The 18,574-nt window shown below is 43.1% G+C and overlaps 1 protein-coding gene across 2 annotated transcripts in view; it reads right to left on the bottom strand.

Annotated features, from left to right (window-relative positions):
- Positions 1 to 1,125: 1,125 nt before the first annotated feature.
- SMAD9 (SMAD family member 9) overlaps positions 1,126 to 18,574 on the bottom strand; it is a 62,149-nt gene continuing 44,700 nt past the window's right edge. For both annotated transcript variants that reach the window (XM_070471326.1, XM_020891771.2), the window contains exons 3-5: positions 17,696 to 17,917; positions 7,025 to 7,281; positions 1,126 to 4,646 (exon numbers count right to left, since the gene is read on the bottom strand). In XM_070471326.1, coding sequence (XP_070327427.1) covers positions 4,503 to 4,646; positions 7,025 to 7,281; positions 17,696 to 17,917 — 623 coding nt within the window. In that variant the 3' untranslated portion in view covers positions 1,126 to 4,502. The remainder of the gene's footprint in view (positions 4,647 to 7,024; positions 7,282 to 17,695; positions 17,918 to 18,574) is intronic.

Genomic DNA, 18,574 nt, shown 5'->3' with positions numbered 1-18,574 from the left:
TCATTGTTCTCTACAGTGCCTGCCTGGTAGTAGCTGATGCTCAAGAATCATCTAATAAGTGAATATGTGGAAGTTTCCAGGCTAATGAAAATATTCTGTCTCTTAGATAGGCTAATGTTTAAAGAAAATATTTTATGTCTATACAGTGGTATATTTAAAAGTATGTACTAGTTTGTGGTTGAAGTACCAATACCAAATTTTGGATGCAAGAACAGGGTCAGGAACCATAGGAGATGCAAAGATAAGTAAGACACAATCACTGCTCTCCATAAACTTACAGCTTAAGTAAGATGAGATGGTTGGATGGCATCACTGACTCGATGGACATGAGTGTGAGCAAGCTCCGGGAGTTGGTGATAGACAGGGATGCCTGGTGTGCTGCAGTTAATGGGGTCACAAAGAGTTGGACACAACTGAGCGACTGAACTGACTGAACCCTCCTCTATATGGAACCAGAATAGCTTGTCTTTCATCTGTTTATATTTTGGAATTCCACAAAATATTTCTTTTGAATAAAGGGCTCCATTTAAAAAAATTAATGTTAATAAAAGACCAAGTTTTCTCAAAATATTTACATATTTTACCCCCCCTCCCCATTTAGGCTGGAAGGAAATTTAATGGAGAGAATAGAAAATTTACATTTTTAGATATTTTCATATTCCTCCTGGATTCCATCTTTGTTTTTCCCGAGTTGCCTTTTAACACTTTTCTAACAGGTACTATATAGCAACCCCCCAATGTAGATATTTACAGTAATAAAATTGTTCCCATATACTGTAACATCACTTAATATTTGCTAATATACAGGAAAAAGCTTCTATGCATATCCTTTCTAAAATTACTGCAAAATATCTTCAAGGTTCTGTATTTTTTTCTACTTTATATACAGTAGTGTGTATATATGTTAATCCCAACCTCCTAATTTATCCCTCCCCCTCCAAGGTTCTATATTTAATGCCAGTTATTCGAAGATGTTCAATTCAAAACTGTTACCTAATTTCTCTATAGGATGTTGGATTTCAAAAAAATCACATTTTCAAAACAGGATTGTATAAGATCATCTTAAGGACCCATATGCAACAAATCCTTCTATGAGGTTTGCAGGGAATAATGAGCCAAAAGACATTTAGGTACAGTATTCTTTATTATAAACAATCAGATAACAGTGTAAGTGTGCATTTGAAGGATAACTGAGGCATAGCTATAATAAAAAATGACTTAAATAGAAATAGTTTCTTTTTTGTTAGTTTGTTTTACATTAATCTGAACTTAACATACACCAAGATCATGTAATTTGTCATATAGTTCGGCCATTAAATCCTTAACAGGAGAAGACAAAATTTGGAATGCATGTTATATTTTGCTTCATTTGTTGACTATGTATATCAAATATTCAGGACATAATCAAAGTTAAGCCAGTGCTTGAAGTCTAACAAGCAATACCTAAAAAATATTTTTGTTGCTGTGACAGGGTATTGACTTCCTAAGAAAACAATGAAAAGGAGATTCTAAATGCTAGGTAGTTGTCCAACTTTTTCTGATTTAAACTGAGTGTAAAAAAAAAAAAATAACATAAAGTAAATGTATTGAGAATTGACATCTTAATAGTTCCAAAGCACTGGTAGGTATTAAAATATCACCTAACTAAAAATTTTTACATCTCAAATTTTTAACAGGAGAAAAAACAAAACCCAGACTTGAACAGCACTATAAATGCTCTGAGTCTTGTGAGCAGGCCAGATACTGTTCTCTGTTGCACGACCCTTGTCTATAGCAACCTTAAACATGTTTGGCAATTGCTGATGCAATTTATGGCTTAGCATGTCCACTTTGCTCACAGTCCTATAAAAGAATGTGAAGACATTGTTTGGACTGTCTGCCTCAAGGATTGAATGCTAAATAAGCACATTTAGAAGTCAGAAATCAAATTCTGCCTTACAACTTTTAACAGTTCTTAGCAGAAAAAAATTTAAAACACTGATCTAAAATGTGACTATGTTACAATGACTTAAGGGCTAACTTCCCATCACTTCTAAATTCTCTGAATTTCACAGTATCTTAATAAAGGCTTTTGGTGAGACAGACCTGGCCTGGTAGTGATGCATACGTACCACTTTAATCATTTATTTTTTGAAGATAGAATTCCAATTCACTGGAATATTCTGTCCTGGTTTCCCAAAGCTGCGTGGAAAGCCAGTGTATTTTTTCATGTCATTTATAAGCAACTAGTACCGATTGAATCTGTAAAGGTGTAAGGTTACCAGAGGAGGAGTCTGACCACTGATGGATAAAGCGATGTTTGATCCCTGGAGCCCAAGCCACGTGTACCTCATGCTGTTTTGTGCAGTAGTACTCATTTGAGGAAGACTTCGCCATACTAATGCCTTTTCCAAGGAAAGGAGACATAGGGAATTACTGGAAAATAGGGAAGCAAAAGGAGAAAAATCCAACTTTGAGACAAAGAAGAAAAGCCTCATTTATCCAAGGATGTCTTCATTCATGACTTGATTGCTCAGAAGAGATGGGAAATCAGTTTCAAAATAGAGATAATTAGGAAATCAATTATATTTTCTTCAAGCATAAAAAAGAGCACATGTTTTGTTTTAATAGTTCCTGAAACATGATGATTCTACAGATTTCCGTGTAGACTCTCAGCTCCAGAGGGCTGGGACAATTTCTTGTGTACATTGACTCCACAGTACCTAACACTGTGCCGGGTACATACATAGTTGGTGAACCAATAAACTACAGAGTTCTCTAAACACTAAATGGACCACCTAGCTTTAATGTAAAATGTGATATTTTCTATTGTATATATGAAAGCTTCTCCTAGGTAACACTAGTCATTACAACAGGTGACGGCAGTAGCTCACGCATACATTGTTTTCATATGATCATTCCTACCTTGATTACAATTTAATGAGAAACAGCTACTATACACTAATGCTAGAAAGAGTTGAGACAGAATTTATAAATGAAGAAACCTCCTGGATCACTGAAGTACCGTCTGTTAACAAGCATAATTACCTTTTTAAATTACACATTTTAAAGAGGGTGTGAAATAATTTTCCAAGCAATGCAGTGTTCAGTGGGTGGGAATTATATATATATATATATATATATGAAAGTACCTAGAAATTTGGTAAACGGCCCTCTCTTTATCATCCAAGGGTAAATAACAGGTTTTGGTATTGTGTATACATTTTTAAAAAATGTCCTGTTATTCAGGACCACTGTTCCTCAGAAATGATAGGGATTATGGAATTACTATCTTATTTGGGAAGTTATTTCCAGGTATGAGGCTTTAGTTTTATAAGAGGCTACCACCTATGACCAGCAGGTCACTTAATCGGTAGAGACACTAAGTTAAATAACTCAAATTTGATCGCAGCAATGTGTCTGGATTTTTCAAAGGCTTCAGTGAACATTGTCTGCGTCATCTGTGAAGAGTTAGTATTTACCAATGTGTGAGGAACATGTGGCAAAACGTGCCCTCGCCTAGAGACTGTTAACGTGGGAATGTGAGAAGGAATAAGTAAACACAGGGTGTTTTTATCCGCTGCTCTTATTTTACTGCTGCTTCCACACACACACAGGACTTAACCACAAGGACAGCGAGCATGCCGTGCAGACTCGGATCTGCAGAGCTGCCTGCCGTGAATCACCAGAACAGGAACCTGATTTCCTACGTGGAAGGCAGGCATCTCTGTGGGTGATGCATGGACTAAGAAAGTGCTGGTCTTATTTTGCAGTTGGGAGATATAGCTCTTTTTATGCTGTTTTCATATTTATAATATCTTCCCATATTAGAGTCATTTATTTTTTTTGTACAGTGGTTAAGATAATGAGGCAACCTGGCTCTCAGCTTCACAGTTTCTTTCTCTTCCGATCACAGTTTTAATTTGTTTAAAAGGTACCATTCATATCAGCACAACAGTCTACCTACAGGTATTTCAACTTCAGAAATAAAGCTTATATGACTTGTCTTACATAACTGATTTTACAAGCTTTATTTTCTTTTTTTGTCAGCACTCGAAGTGAAGTTATTTAAATGTTATGGGTTTGATAGCTTTGTTTTGTCCAAAGTGTTATTTGCCCTAGTGCTGCCAGTACCTGATTTTTACTACGTAAACAGTTTTAGTATTTTTCTGGACTGGCCACACAACATGCCTTATGTGACACGGCAGACGAAAGCTGCCTTTGTCCTGCCAGCACCCTTCAAACACTGTCCACAGACTTGCCTCTCATTTCTTCTCTCCCACAAAAGAAGCTGCTGCTTATTAGAGCGTAGGTGCGAAAAACCTGCTTTTCTCATTGCGTTGTAGTGGCACCAGGTTAACTAGAAAGCACAAAACAAGATGGTGATACAAAATACGATGAGTATATATTAAATGTATTTACACGTGTACTTAGAAACTTCAGTTAGTCACAAATCTGAAATGATATAAGCCACTGCCTGCAACAGCATCTACCCTATAGAAATGTGCATTGAGACAGGACTGTTAAGACACTGAAGAAATTGGGTTGTGTGGGGAGCCCATCTGAGTCAGAACTTTGTCCAGCCACTGCAGCGGTCCATGAAGGTGGATCTCAATCCAGCAGGGCGTGCTTGTGACATCCTGGCGATGGTACTCGGCTCCCCAGCCCTGAAAAGCAAAAACGGAGCCACATGATTGTGCCAGACTTCCAGGCAGCCTCCAGGGGCATGAGACAGGCCAGCTGGACACAGCCCACCCACCAGGGCAGCTTTTGGGACCTGGGAACATGAACTCTGCATTCCTGCAAGTACAAGACAACCTTCTCATCAGCCAGGCACCCTAAGATGAGTCCCCATCCGAGGTTTCCTCCTGGGCTCGCAACTAAATCCACGGACCTAGAGAGGGCCTGGGTTCCAGCCACGTCAAAGACACTGGGAATTCATGCTGTCTTCCCAGGGAAGGGAGCTTGAACGCATGTTCACCCCCTTAATGCTGACGTCCGTGTTTTGCACAAAACAACAATGGCTGGATCTAAAAGTTGTTAGGTGAGAACTGAGGGTGCTCTGTGTTACTCAGGATTGATGAAGAAAGCTTGTTTCTCCTCTCCCATGCTGGCTCACTTCTGGCAATTTGCCATTGGTGAGACCATCCACAGGAGGGACCGCAAAAAATAAAGAAGTTTCATTAACATCCATGACCTCACATGGTTGCAATTTTTTATCATGGGGAGAACTTACCATTTCTTTTACATTGATCACCTATAGTTATATTTTCTAGGAATCTTTTTTTTTTTAAGTCCCTGCAATATTAGTAACAGTTTATTTTGTGAATTATGTAGTTTTATGAATTTAAAGGTTGCATATGTGACAAGTACATCTAGTTGATGTTAGGAAAATCAGATTCCTATACAAGTTTGTAATACAGTGAAATAATTGTATCTGAGACATTGGCCATTTCATCCCAATTTTTAAAACAGGCCTAGAAAAAAGTATGTCAAATGGTTGTTTATTAACAGCAATTCATCGCCCTCCGCTGGCTCTAAAGCATCAGAATGTTTGAAAAGACTTTCAGGTATTTGTTAATTGCCTGTTAATTTTACAGTGTAAAAATGCTTTTAAAGCTTAACAGTAAACTTGAATAAAGGCTTCCCTGGTGGCTTAGATGGTAAAGAATCTGCCTGCAATGCAGGAGATCTGGGTTCGATCCCTAGGTCAGGAAGATCCCCTGGAGAAGGGAATGGTTACCCACTCCAGTATTCTTGCCTGGAGAATTCCATGGACAGAGGCACCTAGGGAGCTACACGCCAAGGGGTCACAAAGAGTCACACATGACTGAAACGACTTAGCACGCATGCAAATTTGAATAAAACTGCTTTGTCACCATGAAAGAAATGGATTCAAGAAGTCATTTTCTAAACTGGAAACTATTCTTGATTCTCATTTTTAAAATAATTACTGAAATTATAAATAAGAGTGTAGAAAAATGGGACACATTTTTCATGGTAATTTTACAGAATTAATAAATTTTACTTTGAAAAAATCTGTAACAAGCCATACTGATACCCCTTGAATAGATAGGTCACCATGGGAAAACTGTCACATATACTCAGTTTGACAAACAAGCTCAGATTTGGAAATATTAGAATTATTTGCAAGTGCTTTGTGAGGAATGAAATAGCAGACGATAAACTGAGGGCTTAGCTTCAACATACAAATCCAGTTTTTCCTTCCCACTAAGTAACTTTCTCCATTCTCCAACCTTCATGTCAACTTTAATAAGATCTAATTGAGAAATTAAACAAATATTCATAAACAGAACATCTACTACTGTCTCAGAATTAATCGTAAGCCCCATGTTTTTATCCCAACCTGTTTATACCTTTGTAAACAGCACTTAGTTCATACTCTCTTGTGTTAGACTCAGTTCTGTTTTGTAGTTTATTTATAAATATGATTGCCTCTGTTTGCCTGTCTGCTTTGTAAGAGTAAGGAGAGTGTCTTAATCGATTTCAGGTAAATTCACCATTTACTGAGTGACCACAGTACTCAGCAATTTGAGGGAAGGAAAAAAAAAATCTCTAGCATTAAGTCCTATGCAACCATCATAGTCACTTTATCTTCTTTATTTAAAGAAAAATCAGGTAACTGCCTTAACTTGGTTTTCCTCCAAAAGTAATATACTTAAGAATGTTCTTAAAATTGCTAAACAAGAGATGTCATACTCATGGAGGAGCTCTTCTGAAAAACAATTGAGAGTTTCCTCCCAAAATGCTGTCTGCTTGCCCTGGCTGTCCAACTGCCACATCAACCGAAGACTGTTTTAAAATATACATTTTTAAACTTACTTATTTTCTTATTTGGCTGTACTGGGTCTTAGTTGTGGCATGCAGGATATTTAGTTGACCCATGTGGGATCTAGTTCCCTGACCAGGGATCGAACGTGGGGCCCCTGCATTGAGAGCAGCAGGGAGTTTTAGCCACTGGACCGCTTCGGAAGTCCTGTGCTTCTGGTCTCTATCTTAGAATCAGGAAGCGAGCACTCCTTACCTTGACAAAGCTCATCCTGATGGTGCACATCTTGGTCAGCTCATAGACGACTTCAAATCCGTGGTGCACAGACTGGGCGAGCAGCTGAGCGAACAGCTGGTTGTTGAAGATCTTGAGGCTGCAGCCGCTGGGGATCTTGCAGACAGTGGCTGGGTGGAAGCCATGCTGATAGTTGCAGTTCCGGCTCTGCACGAAGATGCTGCTGTCACTCACGCACTCGGCATAGACCTCTCCCCCGACGTAGTACAGGTGCACGCCTGCGAGGCAGAAACAGTCTTCCGACACCAGCACTGAGTTCCACTTAGACTTACCACCCTTCCCATCTCATCCACCTCTGTCACCTAAAGAGATGTGACTATTAACTGTGAGGTTAATTTTAACATCACCAATCATTGATTAGTACCACGAGTGCCCCAGAGGTTGACCTGCTTTAATTATCATCTGTATTTTTTCCATGAGTGCATTTAAAAGTATACTGCAACTCAGGTTTGCATAGCCAAGAACAAAGAAGGAGGCTGTCATGTATTAATACTACTCCTGCCATGAAATTAAAAGATGCTTACTCCTTGGAAGGAAAGTTATCACCAACCTAGACAGCATATTAAGAAGCAGAGACATTACTTTGCCAACAAAGGTCCATCTAGTCAAGGCTATGGTTTTTCCAGTGGTCATATATGGATGTGAGAGTTGGACTATAAAGAAAGCTGAGCACTGAAGAACTGATGCTTTTGAACTGTGATGTTGGAGAAGACTCTTGAGAGTCCCTTGGACTGCAAGAAGATCCAACCAGTCCATCCTAAAGGATATCAGTCCTGGGTGTTCATTGGAAGGACTAATGTTGAAGTTGAAACTCCATTGGTTTGGCCACCTAATGCAAAGAACTGACTCATTAAAAAAGACCCTGATGCTGGAAAGACTGAAGGCAGGAGAAAGGGGATAACAGAGGATGAGATGGCTGGATGGCATCACTGACTCAATGGACGTGAGTTTGGGTAAACTCTGGGAGTTGGTGATGGACAGGGAGGCCTGGCGTGCTGCGGTTCATGGGGTCGCAAAGAGTCGGACAGGACTGAGTGACTGAATTGAACTGAACTGTCACTTTCATTCTCATGCTTGTTCATTCTAAAAGGAAGATCTCATACTATTAGAGGCAAAATAACAACATAATGCAGAAAACATCAAATAGACCTTCAGGGACATACAGAAATAAAGAACTGGACACAGTGAGCACCACGGTAATGTTACTTACATGCGTATACTAAGTCCACTGCAGAGGACATGATAAATGGCGTTTACATTTTATTTTACCAACAATTATAAATCCATTTCTCTTAGTACCTCAAAGAGACCTATTCCATTTTAAAGCGTATCACCTACATTTACAGGTCATAGAAATAATGCCTATTTTTACCCACAGTGAAATTCATGCCACATTTTCAGATAAAATATAAAGACTCAATCAAAATGTAGTTTATGCTATTTTATCTCATGTTCTTAGAACTAAAAGGTGAAGAGGGTCTTGAGAATGTTGCTGCTCAAAGTACATTTTAGTTGATGCTTTTCCTCCAAATGTCTAGGTTTAAGACTCAACATAAATTTGTAACAAGGGACTGGAGTTAGATGAGATGAAGATGTTCTAGTCTAGGGAATATTAATACCAGAAGAATTGTTCCCTAACCTTTTAGCAGAAACAAAATCTCTATCTCCAGGTGTCAACATGGTTGTAAATGTAATCTCCATGCAGTGGCAAGGGGATTATAGAAATGATCTTGAATCTACTTATAGGGACAGATTTCGGTACTTTAAAAAAAGAAACAAAACAGTTTTAAATAATACAACTGAAAGACTTCCAGGGCTTCTCAGACCTGCATTTAGGAAACATGACCGACATGGCCACTCAGTTTCTTTTTAAGTAGCAATGGAGGCAATTTTTGCACTATTATGTAACTACTTCCTGCCAGCTTTATGGTTTCCTTTTCCCATCTCCTTTCCCTTAATACAATTTTAGAAAAGAATGGCTTTCAGGGTCATGTATTCAAACCACAGACTCCAACACAGTCTGAAGAAACTGATTCAGGGTCACAATGATAAAGCTCTTGATACTCAGGTCAAGGTTCCCCTCTCACTGCCTCAGTCAGACCAGGCCCCCTCCTCTGCTCAGCCTTCCTCTCCCTTTTCTGCCTCACCTCCATGATTCTCTCCCCTGAACACCCTGGAGTCTGATCCCCATGGCCCTGGCCCTGAGGAGTGGGCAGAAGGATGGTCCTAACTGGCTGGGACACAGTTACCTGGCTGGACCCACATGTGGGGGGTGTGTGGTATTAGATGCTCAGTCATGTCTGACTCTTTGCGACCCCATGGACTGTATGTAGCCCATCAGGCTTCTCTGTCCATGGGATTCTCCAGGCAAGAATATTGGAGTGGGTTGCCATGCCCTCCTCCAAGGGAATCTTTTGGACCCAGGGACTAAACAAGGCTCTCCTGCATTGCAGGCAGATTCTTTACCCATCTGAGCCACCTGGGAAGCCCAGACTTACTTGGCTGGACCCACATACTGGGAGGTGAGACAGGGGCAAATCCAAGCAGACTTCCTCTAAAAACTCCCAGGGGAAGGCCTGCTTCTGGGACGGCTGGAGAGCAGGTCATCAAACTGCCAGAGCATGAGGCTGCTAAGTGTTCAGTATGTCTTTGAGTTGAATGCCCTTCAAATACATAATCCTCCTGGAGCTTACTAAGGAGAAGAGATAAGATTTTTTTTGCTATCTGGCTCTGGTCTTTATTTAGGGGATGATTTTCAATCCTGTTAAAAGTCTTATCCGCAACCACAGACATCCTGGCGGAGCACAGAAAGCAGAGAAGAGCCTGGATAGGGAGGTAGCAGTTCACTGTCCTGAGTGAGAAGAAGGGGCAGAGCGGATGGGATGTGCCTGGGGAAGCCCTGAGCCAGCCAGGGTCACCAGAACAAGGAAGGATATTCAACCCCATGATGAAGAAGGCTAGAGACAGCGGCATCTAAAGAGTCAAGTAAGCAAGGGATTTTATTGGCATCCATCTGACAGGCCAGAAGCCTGGCTTTAAACCACGTCTGTGAGATGCTAAATTGCCATGGAGAACAGTAAGCGGTAAGGATAAACACCCAAAGAAGGTGCCTCCTGAGACAAGAGAGAAGTCAGGCAACGTGGTCCTCTGGAAGTTCCACCCACACCTGGGACTACATCTATTCCTGGGCTGCGTCTGCCTCTGTCAGAGTTTTCCACCTGTTGTGCCTGCACCCACCCCTTAGGAGACTAGAGAGTCTGGAGTCCTGGTGGTGGTGAATACTAAGGGCTCTTTGGGCTGGGTTGGGATCTGCTGAGTCAGACTGCAGCTTGTTCCCTCCTGGTATCTTCTGAAGCCTTGACTGACAGAGATGATGGAGGGGAGGCTCAGGGAACAGCAGGTTAATTAGGCTGGTGAGCGTGTTCCAATGGTCCTGGAGTCTAGTAACAGAGGGGGATGTCACAAGTGGAAGAAATATGCATGGATTCCTTCCAGAGTGGGATGGGGAGTGGTGGGGAAGGGATATCCCACCCCTGTGGAAATCTCATCGCCCCACCGCCAGCTCAGAGACATACTTAAATATACCGGAGAAAGAATATGAGTGCTGAAATTTTCTTTAAACTACTCTTCCCTGGTGGCTGGGATGGTAAAGTGTCTGCCTGCAATGCGGGAGACCCAGATTCAATCCCTGGGTCAGAAAGATCCCCTGGAGAAGGAAAACGCAACCCACTGCAGTACTCTTGCCTGGAAAATTCCATGGACGGAGGAGCCTGGTAGGCTACAGTCCATGTGGTCACAGAGAGTCGGACACAACTGAGTGACTTCACTTTCACTTTTTCACTTTCACTCTCATAAAAATAATGTGGAAAGGACTTCCCTGGTGGTCCAGTGGTAAAGAATCTGCCTGCTAGTGCAGGGAACCAGGGTTTGATCCCTAGTCTGAGAAGATCGCACATGCCCCTGGGCAACCAAGTCCCTGTGCCACAACTCCTGAGCCCACATGCTGCAACTCCTGAAGCTCTAGACCCGGCGCCTGCAATAAGGGAAGCCACTCAATGAGAGGCCCGCGCATGGCCACTGGAGAGTGGCCTCTGCTTGCTGCAATTAGAGAAAGCCCACGCACAGCAACAAAGACGCAGCGCAGACTGACAGAAAAACCGCAAAACACTGTAAAGCAGTTATTCTTCAATAAAAAATAAAATAATAATAATAAATTATAAAAATAATATAAAATAAAGATTTCCAAATTTACAGCAGGGCTTTGGGCCAGAGGATGGAGGTGGGCCCGCCCAAGACTGTGACTGCAGCTGTGCACTGCACAAACCCAGGGCGTGCCTCAGACTCCCGAGATTTGTACGATTATTATATATACATATAAGACTCTTCCAGCAGGGGGCAGCAGCGGCTCCTCTCAATTCTCACAGAGCCGCCTCCGGGCTGGTACAAAGTCAGTCCCCTAAAGCTACTACTTGAAGACTTTAAGTATCTCTAAACAAACAGGATGAACAAGCAGATTTGGGCCCAAATGAACTGCACTACCAGGGGCTTCCCTAGTAGCTCAGCTGGTAAAGAATCCACTTGCAATGCGGGAGACCCCAGTTTGATACCTGGGTGGGGAAGATTCCGTGGAGAAGGGATAGGCTACCCACTCCAGTATTAGGCTTCCATGGTGACTCAGATGGTAAAGAATCCACCTGCAATTCCGAAGACCTGGGTTCAGTCCCTGGGTTGGGAAGATCCCCAGGAGGAGGAAATGGCAACCCACTCCAGTGTTCTTGCCTGGAGAATCCCATGGACAGAGGAGGCTGGCGTGCTACATACAGTCCATGGGGTCACAGAGAGTCAGACACGTCTGAGTGACGAAGCAGAGCGCTGAACGCCCCACTGCGCGCACACACTGTGATTCGGGCAAGGTGGGTGCCCCTTAGTACTACCTTCTCTCTCTCTCCTCTCTCACTACTACGCTTGACTGCAGCAACCCCAGCTCGCCTGGACGTACCGGGTCCCACCCCATCCTCACAGGAGCAGGAAACCCCACTAGAAGGAATGTTGAAAATACTGAGATGCAAAGAATAAAGATCAGCCACAAATCCACAACCTAGAAATAATCAGGATTCACATTTGTCATATGCTTTCAGTCTTTCATGTGTACATTTTAAATAAAATTGGGATCATACTCTATAGGCTCTTTTATAACCTTTTTTCACATATTAAAATACTGTCAACAACAACAACAAAAATACTGTCAACACTTTCTCATGATATTAAGTATTCTTCAGTATCCTGTGTAATTACTGCAACAGTATGATGTTCTGTGTTAAATTTTTTTTAGGATTTGCTTTTTCAGGGATGAGAAACTTTACACATATTCAAAGGCAAAATGGAAAGGACGTTTTGAGACCAGGAAACTAAATCCACTGGGAAAGAAGGAATCCAAAAATCACCTTGAGGGACTTGCCCGGTGACCCAGTGGCTAAGACTCCACACTCCCAGTGCAGGGGTCCAGGTTCAATCCCTGGTCAGGGAACTAAATCCCACATGCTCTAACTAAGACCCAGCATAGCCCTCAAAATAATTAAAAAAAAAAAAAAAATCACCTCGAGGTACAGACCCTGCTTCTAAGGAACTGACAAACTAAACCCTTGTCTCAGGATAATTCCTTTCACGAAAAAAGGAAGCATTACTAGATTTCCACAGAACAACTTGAGATGTACAAGAAAATAAAGTTTCATAAAAAAGTGAAAAACTGATTCCCAAAGCAACTCGATGATTTGAAATCTATGATAATTATGTCTGGGAAGGTCTGGGTTTGCCTCATTCAGTGTGTGTGTATGTGTGCTAGGTCACTTCAGCCGTGTCTGACTCTTTTCAACCCCATGGACTGTAGACAACCAGGCTCCTCTGTCCATGGGATTCTCCAGGCAAGAATACTGAAGTGGGTTGCCATGTCCTTCTCCACGGATCTTCCTGACCCAGGGATAGAACCCACGTCTCTTATGTTTCCTGCATTGGCAGGTGGGTTGTTTACCACTAGTGCCACCTGGCAAGTCCCGGTAAGTTCAATACGTGGGGCTAATGCCTCAGGAATTATCGGTTACCCCTTCCTTCTCCCACGGGAGGAAGGACAGCCAGCAGCCAGAACACACGCAGCTCGTCTGCAGTGCAAAGAAGAAACGTGTCTGTCCTGCCGCAAGTGTTCTTCCACACCAAGAACTTGGAGCAGGCTCCCTATGTGGGTCAATGGTGCTGACTGCAGTGACAGCACAGTCACAGGTGCTCAGAAAGAACACTGCTATTGACTAGGATGATATTACGTTGTGCATTTCTAAGAAATATAACCTGCTCTCAATGACCGTTAAGAGCACACGTTTGCTCACGCAGTCCTTTCAAGACTGCGGCTTGCCTCATCATTTGGAAATCAGGGCCATCGTAAAAGCCACTCTAAAAAAGCAGGCACACTGTACACTCCAGTGACCCAAACTGGCTATTCCATCCTTCCCCAAACCTCGGGAAATAACCTTGGCTTTATTTTGCGCAGTCACAGACAGGTGTGATACGTCAGCACTTCTTCATCTTTTTTTCCTATAAAGATGCTAATAATCCTCCCGTGAAGCTCAGTGTAACTCAGTGTGGGACAGCTTTTCTAGAGTATTCTTGGGGGGGAAACACAAAATCTTTTCTGATTCACATTTTTAAAGTAAATGATTGTAAAATTTCATCACTGCAATACAAAATGAGAGCCTTATTTCAACATCTCAGAGTTGATTATGACATATTGTGGCTGTGGCATACGAGAATCATTTTCATTCCATATCAAAAGATTCAATTCCTCAAGCACTGAACTAAGAGGGGTGCTGAGATGAAAAAGCAGGAGGGTCCCTCCCCTCCAGCAGAAGGAAGCAACTGGGCCTGATAGACAGAGCCATGGGTGCAAAATCCGTATCACTTGTGGGACCATGGATAAGCTTCTGAACTCTTCTGAGCCTCTGGTGCCTCACCTGTAAAATGGGACTAAGAAATCCTAACTTGTAGAGTGACTATAAAGCAATAATATGTGTAAATGCCTGCCAGGGTGCCTCTCAGATCTGGGAATCTGTGGGAGTAGCTGAATCATTCAGAAGAGTTCAGGCAGTGTGCCTCGTTTTTAAGGAAGAGTATGGACAGACCTCAGGTTAGAAGGCAGTGTTCCAGGTTCTTTGAGGTCCTGCCTCTGATACTGAAGGTGCAACCTCTGAGATTCTAGTGCTAACTTGCTAAAGGCTATTTAAAGCTCTTGGCCAGAGAGGTCAAAGCAGTAGACGTGTTAACTGTTGCAAGGTTACAGAGAAAGGCTTCGTGCCAAGCCCTCTGCCTCACGGTGCATCGCATCAGATGGAGAGCAGGCTGAAAGAGCACAGGCGAGTCAGCACGTGACCCATCACCACCACAGACAAAAGCTCAAAGTACATGCGCTGCTGACGGGGTGGAGGCACGGATCTGCTTTAGTGGACCGCCATCTTCCCTAGGTGGCAACAAACACAAACCGAAGTGACCTCAAAGCAACTGATAACTACTGAGGGGAGAAAAGGCCCATTATTAACTATAACAAAAAGAATCTTTATAGGTATCTTACCCCCCAACCCCACAGTCTCATCTTGATATAACAGCCAGGGGATCCTTTTAAAGTGAACACTCAGATCTATAAACTCCAACTTAATTCCACCTTCTTGTGTCACACAGGCAAAGCTAAAGCACTCTGCATGGCTCCCAGGCCATGAGACCTGCTCCTGTCCCCTCCTCCTCTATGACTTCCTCGCCCCCTTGCTCACTCTGTTCCACTTGCCTTGGCGTTGCTGCTGTTCCTCACACTGTGCCAGGCAGGTCCCAGGGCCCTTGCACATGCTGTTCCCTTTGCTTGGAAAGGTATCCACACTGCTGATTCCCTCTTTAGCTCTCGACTCAGACATCACTTCCTTAGGAAGCCTGCCTGCCTAGCTCCCCCATTCTCTTCCCCTCCTGTTTTTCTCTAGATACTTATCATTTGACTAGTGTGTGTGTGTGTGTGTGTGCGTGCTAAGTCACTTCAGGTCGTATCCAGCTGTTTGTGATCCTGTGGACTGTAACCAGCCAGACTCCTCTGTCCATGGATTCTCCAGGCAAGAATACTGGAGTGGGTTGCCACGTCCTCCTCCAGGGTATCTTCCTGACCCACGGATGGAACCCATGTTTCTTACATCTCCAGCACGGGGTGGCGAGCTCTTTACCACTAGTGCCTCCTGGGAAGCCCCCATATGTGTATGTGTGTATAAAATTTCTTGTTTGTCTTTCTTTAGTAGTAGGTAATCCACGAAGCCAGGAGTTTTTTGTTTTAGTTGTTTCCTATTGCTATATCCCGAGTGGCAGAATCGTTTGGCCCAGAGCGGATGCTCAATAAATATTTGTGAGATGAATGCATATCTCTGAAGTTTGAGCATCTCCCGTAACTAACTCCGCAGTTACGGAATTAGTCAGTTAGTTAATTAACAAGCTAACTTGCTCCCTAACCTTGGGGTGTGTTTAGCTGCAAACTTACTCAGGCTGGTGCTCCAGGAAGCCATGCAGCTCAGAACCAGCGAAGCCACAGGAGCCCGAGAGAGGTCCCCCTGACCTCAAAGAAGACCAACCACTCTTGCTTTGGAAATATCCCATGCCATGCTTTACGGCATGCCTTGTAGCTCCCCCGCCTTTTTATTTTCCACATTAAGGCAATTCCAAAGCAGCTTTCTGAGAAAACTGTGCCTTTGCCTTGGGCACCCTGTTGAGGGTGGGATGTCCTTCCATCCAGGTGAGCATTTCCTAGTCTCTCTGTATCTTGCTGTGATGTTTTTTTAACCCTGTAGATTATCTCTCAGTTAGTAACATGACACCGGCCCTCCACATCTGTCGGTCCACATCAGCAGCACCTTGAATAAGCTGCTTTCAGAAAGCTTCCCAGAAGGTATTCAACACTCTCTGCATATTTTAATTCTATTTTTAGATCAAGTGGCTTAAGTAGAAGTCTCTCGCGCAGACCAATCTGCAAAGCCCTGCAGCAAATGGCTCTACGGCAGCACATTTTAACATTCTATCTTTAGATCACCTGAAGATCCTTATAAAAATCATTCCAAAGTAAAACCATCCTGAGAAATTTAAGAAGTCAAAAGTAATCAATTCCTTTGAGGAATGACTATATTTCCCTCTTGGGATAGAAGTTACAGATTAAGTTTCCGTTTTCTGAACTCTCTGGGGGCCTAGGGGAAAATTTTAACCACAGTCATAATCACAGTGCTAATTCTGAGGGATGACATATTTGTACTCGTCTCCTTGACTCACCCCCAGCTTTTGATTTTCCCTTTTTCATTTATCATTTCTCTACAAAGGCTTCTCATAAGCCACCACAGAGCCACTATGGGAAGATACAGGATAAAATAAAGTAACTATCACCATGAAGGGTTAACATCGCTGAACAAATTCAGCCTGCGTCTAATCGATGGTCTGTATGTTGACAACAGGAGACATTTGGGAGATAGTTAGGAAAAACACAGATTGCATCACACATGAAATAATGGTTCTTCCCTGGAAACATAAAAGAAAAGGCTTGTGGCTAATTCCCAAAGTGGTGTAAGTTCCGGACGGGGAGAGAAAAGATCAAATGACCCCAAAGCTTCTTTACACCTGTGATTTCAGGGGACAACCATGCATCATTCAGACTGCCAACTCTTTGGATAGAAAAGAAAATATGAGGGCTTCCCTGGTGCCTTCCTTCCTGACAATGCAGGAGGCACAGGTTCCATCCTCAGTCTGGGAAGATCCCACATGCCGAGGAGCAACTAAGTCCGTGGGCCACAACTCCTGAGCCTGTGCTCGAGAGCCCGGGAGCCGCAACTACTGAAGCCCTGGCGCCCTAGAGCCCGTGCTCCACAACCAGAGAATTGCCGGCAACGAGAAGCCCGTGGACCGAAACTAGAGAGTAGCCCCTGATCGCCACAACCAGAGAAAAGCGCGCGCAGCAACGAAGACGCAGCACAGTCAAAAAGAAAGAAAGAAAGATAACTTAAAGATCCTCAACCAGGCCTCAGGCGAGGCTGAGGCAATCACTCCAATGAGGTGGGTTCCAAAGGCCTCATTTCCAGGCCCGAGTGAGGCCTGTGCTTCTTCCGCTCTTGTAGAAGTGCCTGGACACGAGGAAACCCCAACCCCCTATCAAAGGCTTCCAGACAGACAAGTCACTGATTTTCTAAAGAGCTCCCTTCTCTGTCTCTAAAAGTAACTTTACCTGATACCGATTCCTCTTCTTCAGAAGTCATCCTATTTAGCATTTTAGGCTACTCAAAAACAACTCATGCTACATCTCTTCAATCATTTCATCCTGTCTTTGTATTTCTCATCTTGTTCATCTTCCTAACACCCACCCTACGCCACCTCCCAGAAGATGCTGTGCCTACCTCAGAGGGGGAGGCACCAAAAGACCCCAAAAGTTCTCACACTCTTCCCAACAGTATCCCCAGCACAGTCTCCCAGCTCCCAGCCCTGGGACCATCCCACTAGGCCACGCAGCCAACCCATGGCTCGTTTCTGTTGCCGTGTGTGTTAGCTCAGAAGAAGATATGAAGGGGATTACACATTTGCCTTTACCCTTTCCTATGTGTCTTCTGGTATTTTCTATCGTTGAGTTTCTGTTTACGTTAGAAAGAAGTCCGAGACAGAATCTGTTCCTGTTATTTGAAGGGTCTGTGAATCCATCGATCAGCACACTTCGGGAGGAAGCCTGGAACGTCTCCCCGACGCGGTTGTTCAGTTCGTAGTAGGCGACGGAGCACCAGTGCTGCGGCTCCTCGTAGCAAACTGGCCGAAAATCTGAAACAGAAGTGCATCAGACAGGACATCACTACCACCACGCCCGGGACCTCCCAGCTCACGACTCCACCAGGAAACCGAGGTGACCACTGTTCCCCAAAGGCTGGATGTGAGAACCAGCGCAATGCTGTGCGTTGTTTTCGAACTTGCCTCTTTCACGGAAGCTGCTTGCAGGCTGCTCATCTGGTCCACGTACCTGGGAACAGGGGCCGATGTCCTGATGACTCTCCCAAGGCTGGAATCTTTGTAAATAAGTTTATTAGTTTTGAGGGGCCAGGCAACATTGGTATGAGTGGATCTGTGCAAACTTCATCCCCCTATCCAAAGGAAACACAGGCTAAAAGGAAGTTAGAAGGTCATGTCATCCTCACAGCTGAGACAGCATTTTACTGCCAAACTGAATTCCTATAGTAAAGAGTATCCTTTTCCAGAGAACTAAAGATAAAAATAATTGTTTGGATATGATAAAAAATCAAAGCAAAAATACTGCATATGATTTAAAATTGTTAAGAAAGAAAAAAAAATTCCACATAGACTCACATTCTTCTTTGTGTATATATGGGATTATTATTTCATGGCATAAATATACTTTAAAGGGAGAGGTCTAATTCATTAGGAAATTGATGAATGTTATGTTTTCACCCCAAATTTTTCAAA

This window comes from Odocoileus virginianus, chromosome 8 (assembly GCF_023699985.2).
Source record: "Odocoileus virginianus isolate 20LAN1187 ecotype Illinois chromosome 8, Ovbor_1.2, whole genome shotgun sequence".
NCBI classification, from domain to species: Eukaryota; Metazoa; Chordata; class Mammalia; order Artiodactyla; family Cervidae; genus Odocoileus; species Odocoileus virginianus.
This window is presented reverse-complemented; position numbering and strand designations above follow the sequence as displayed.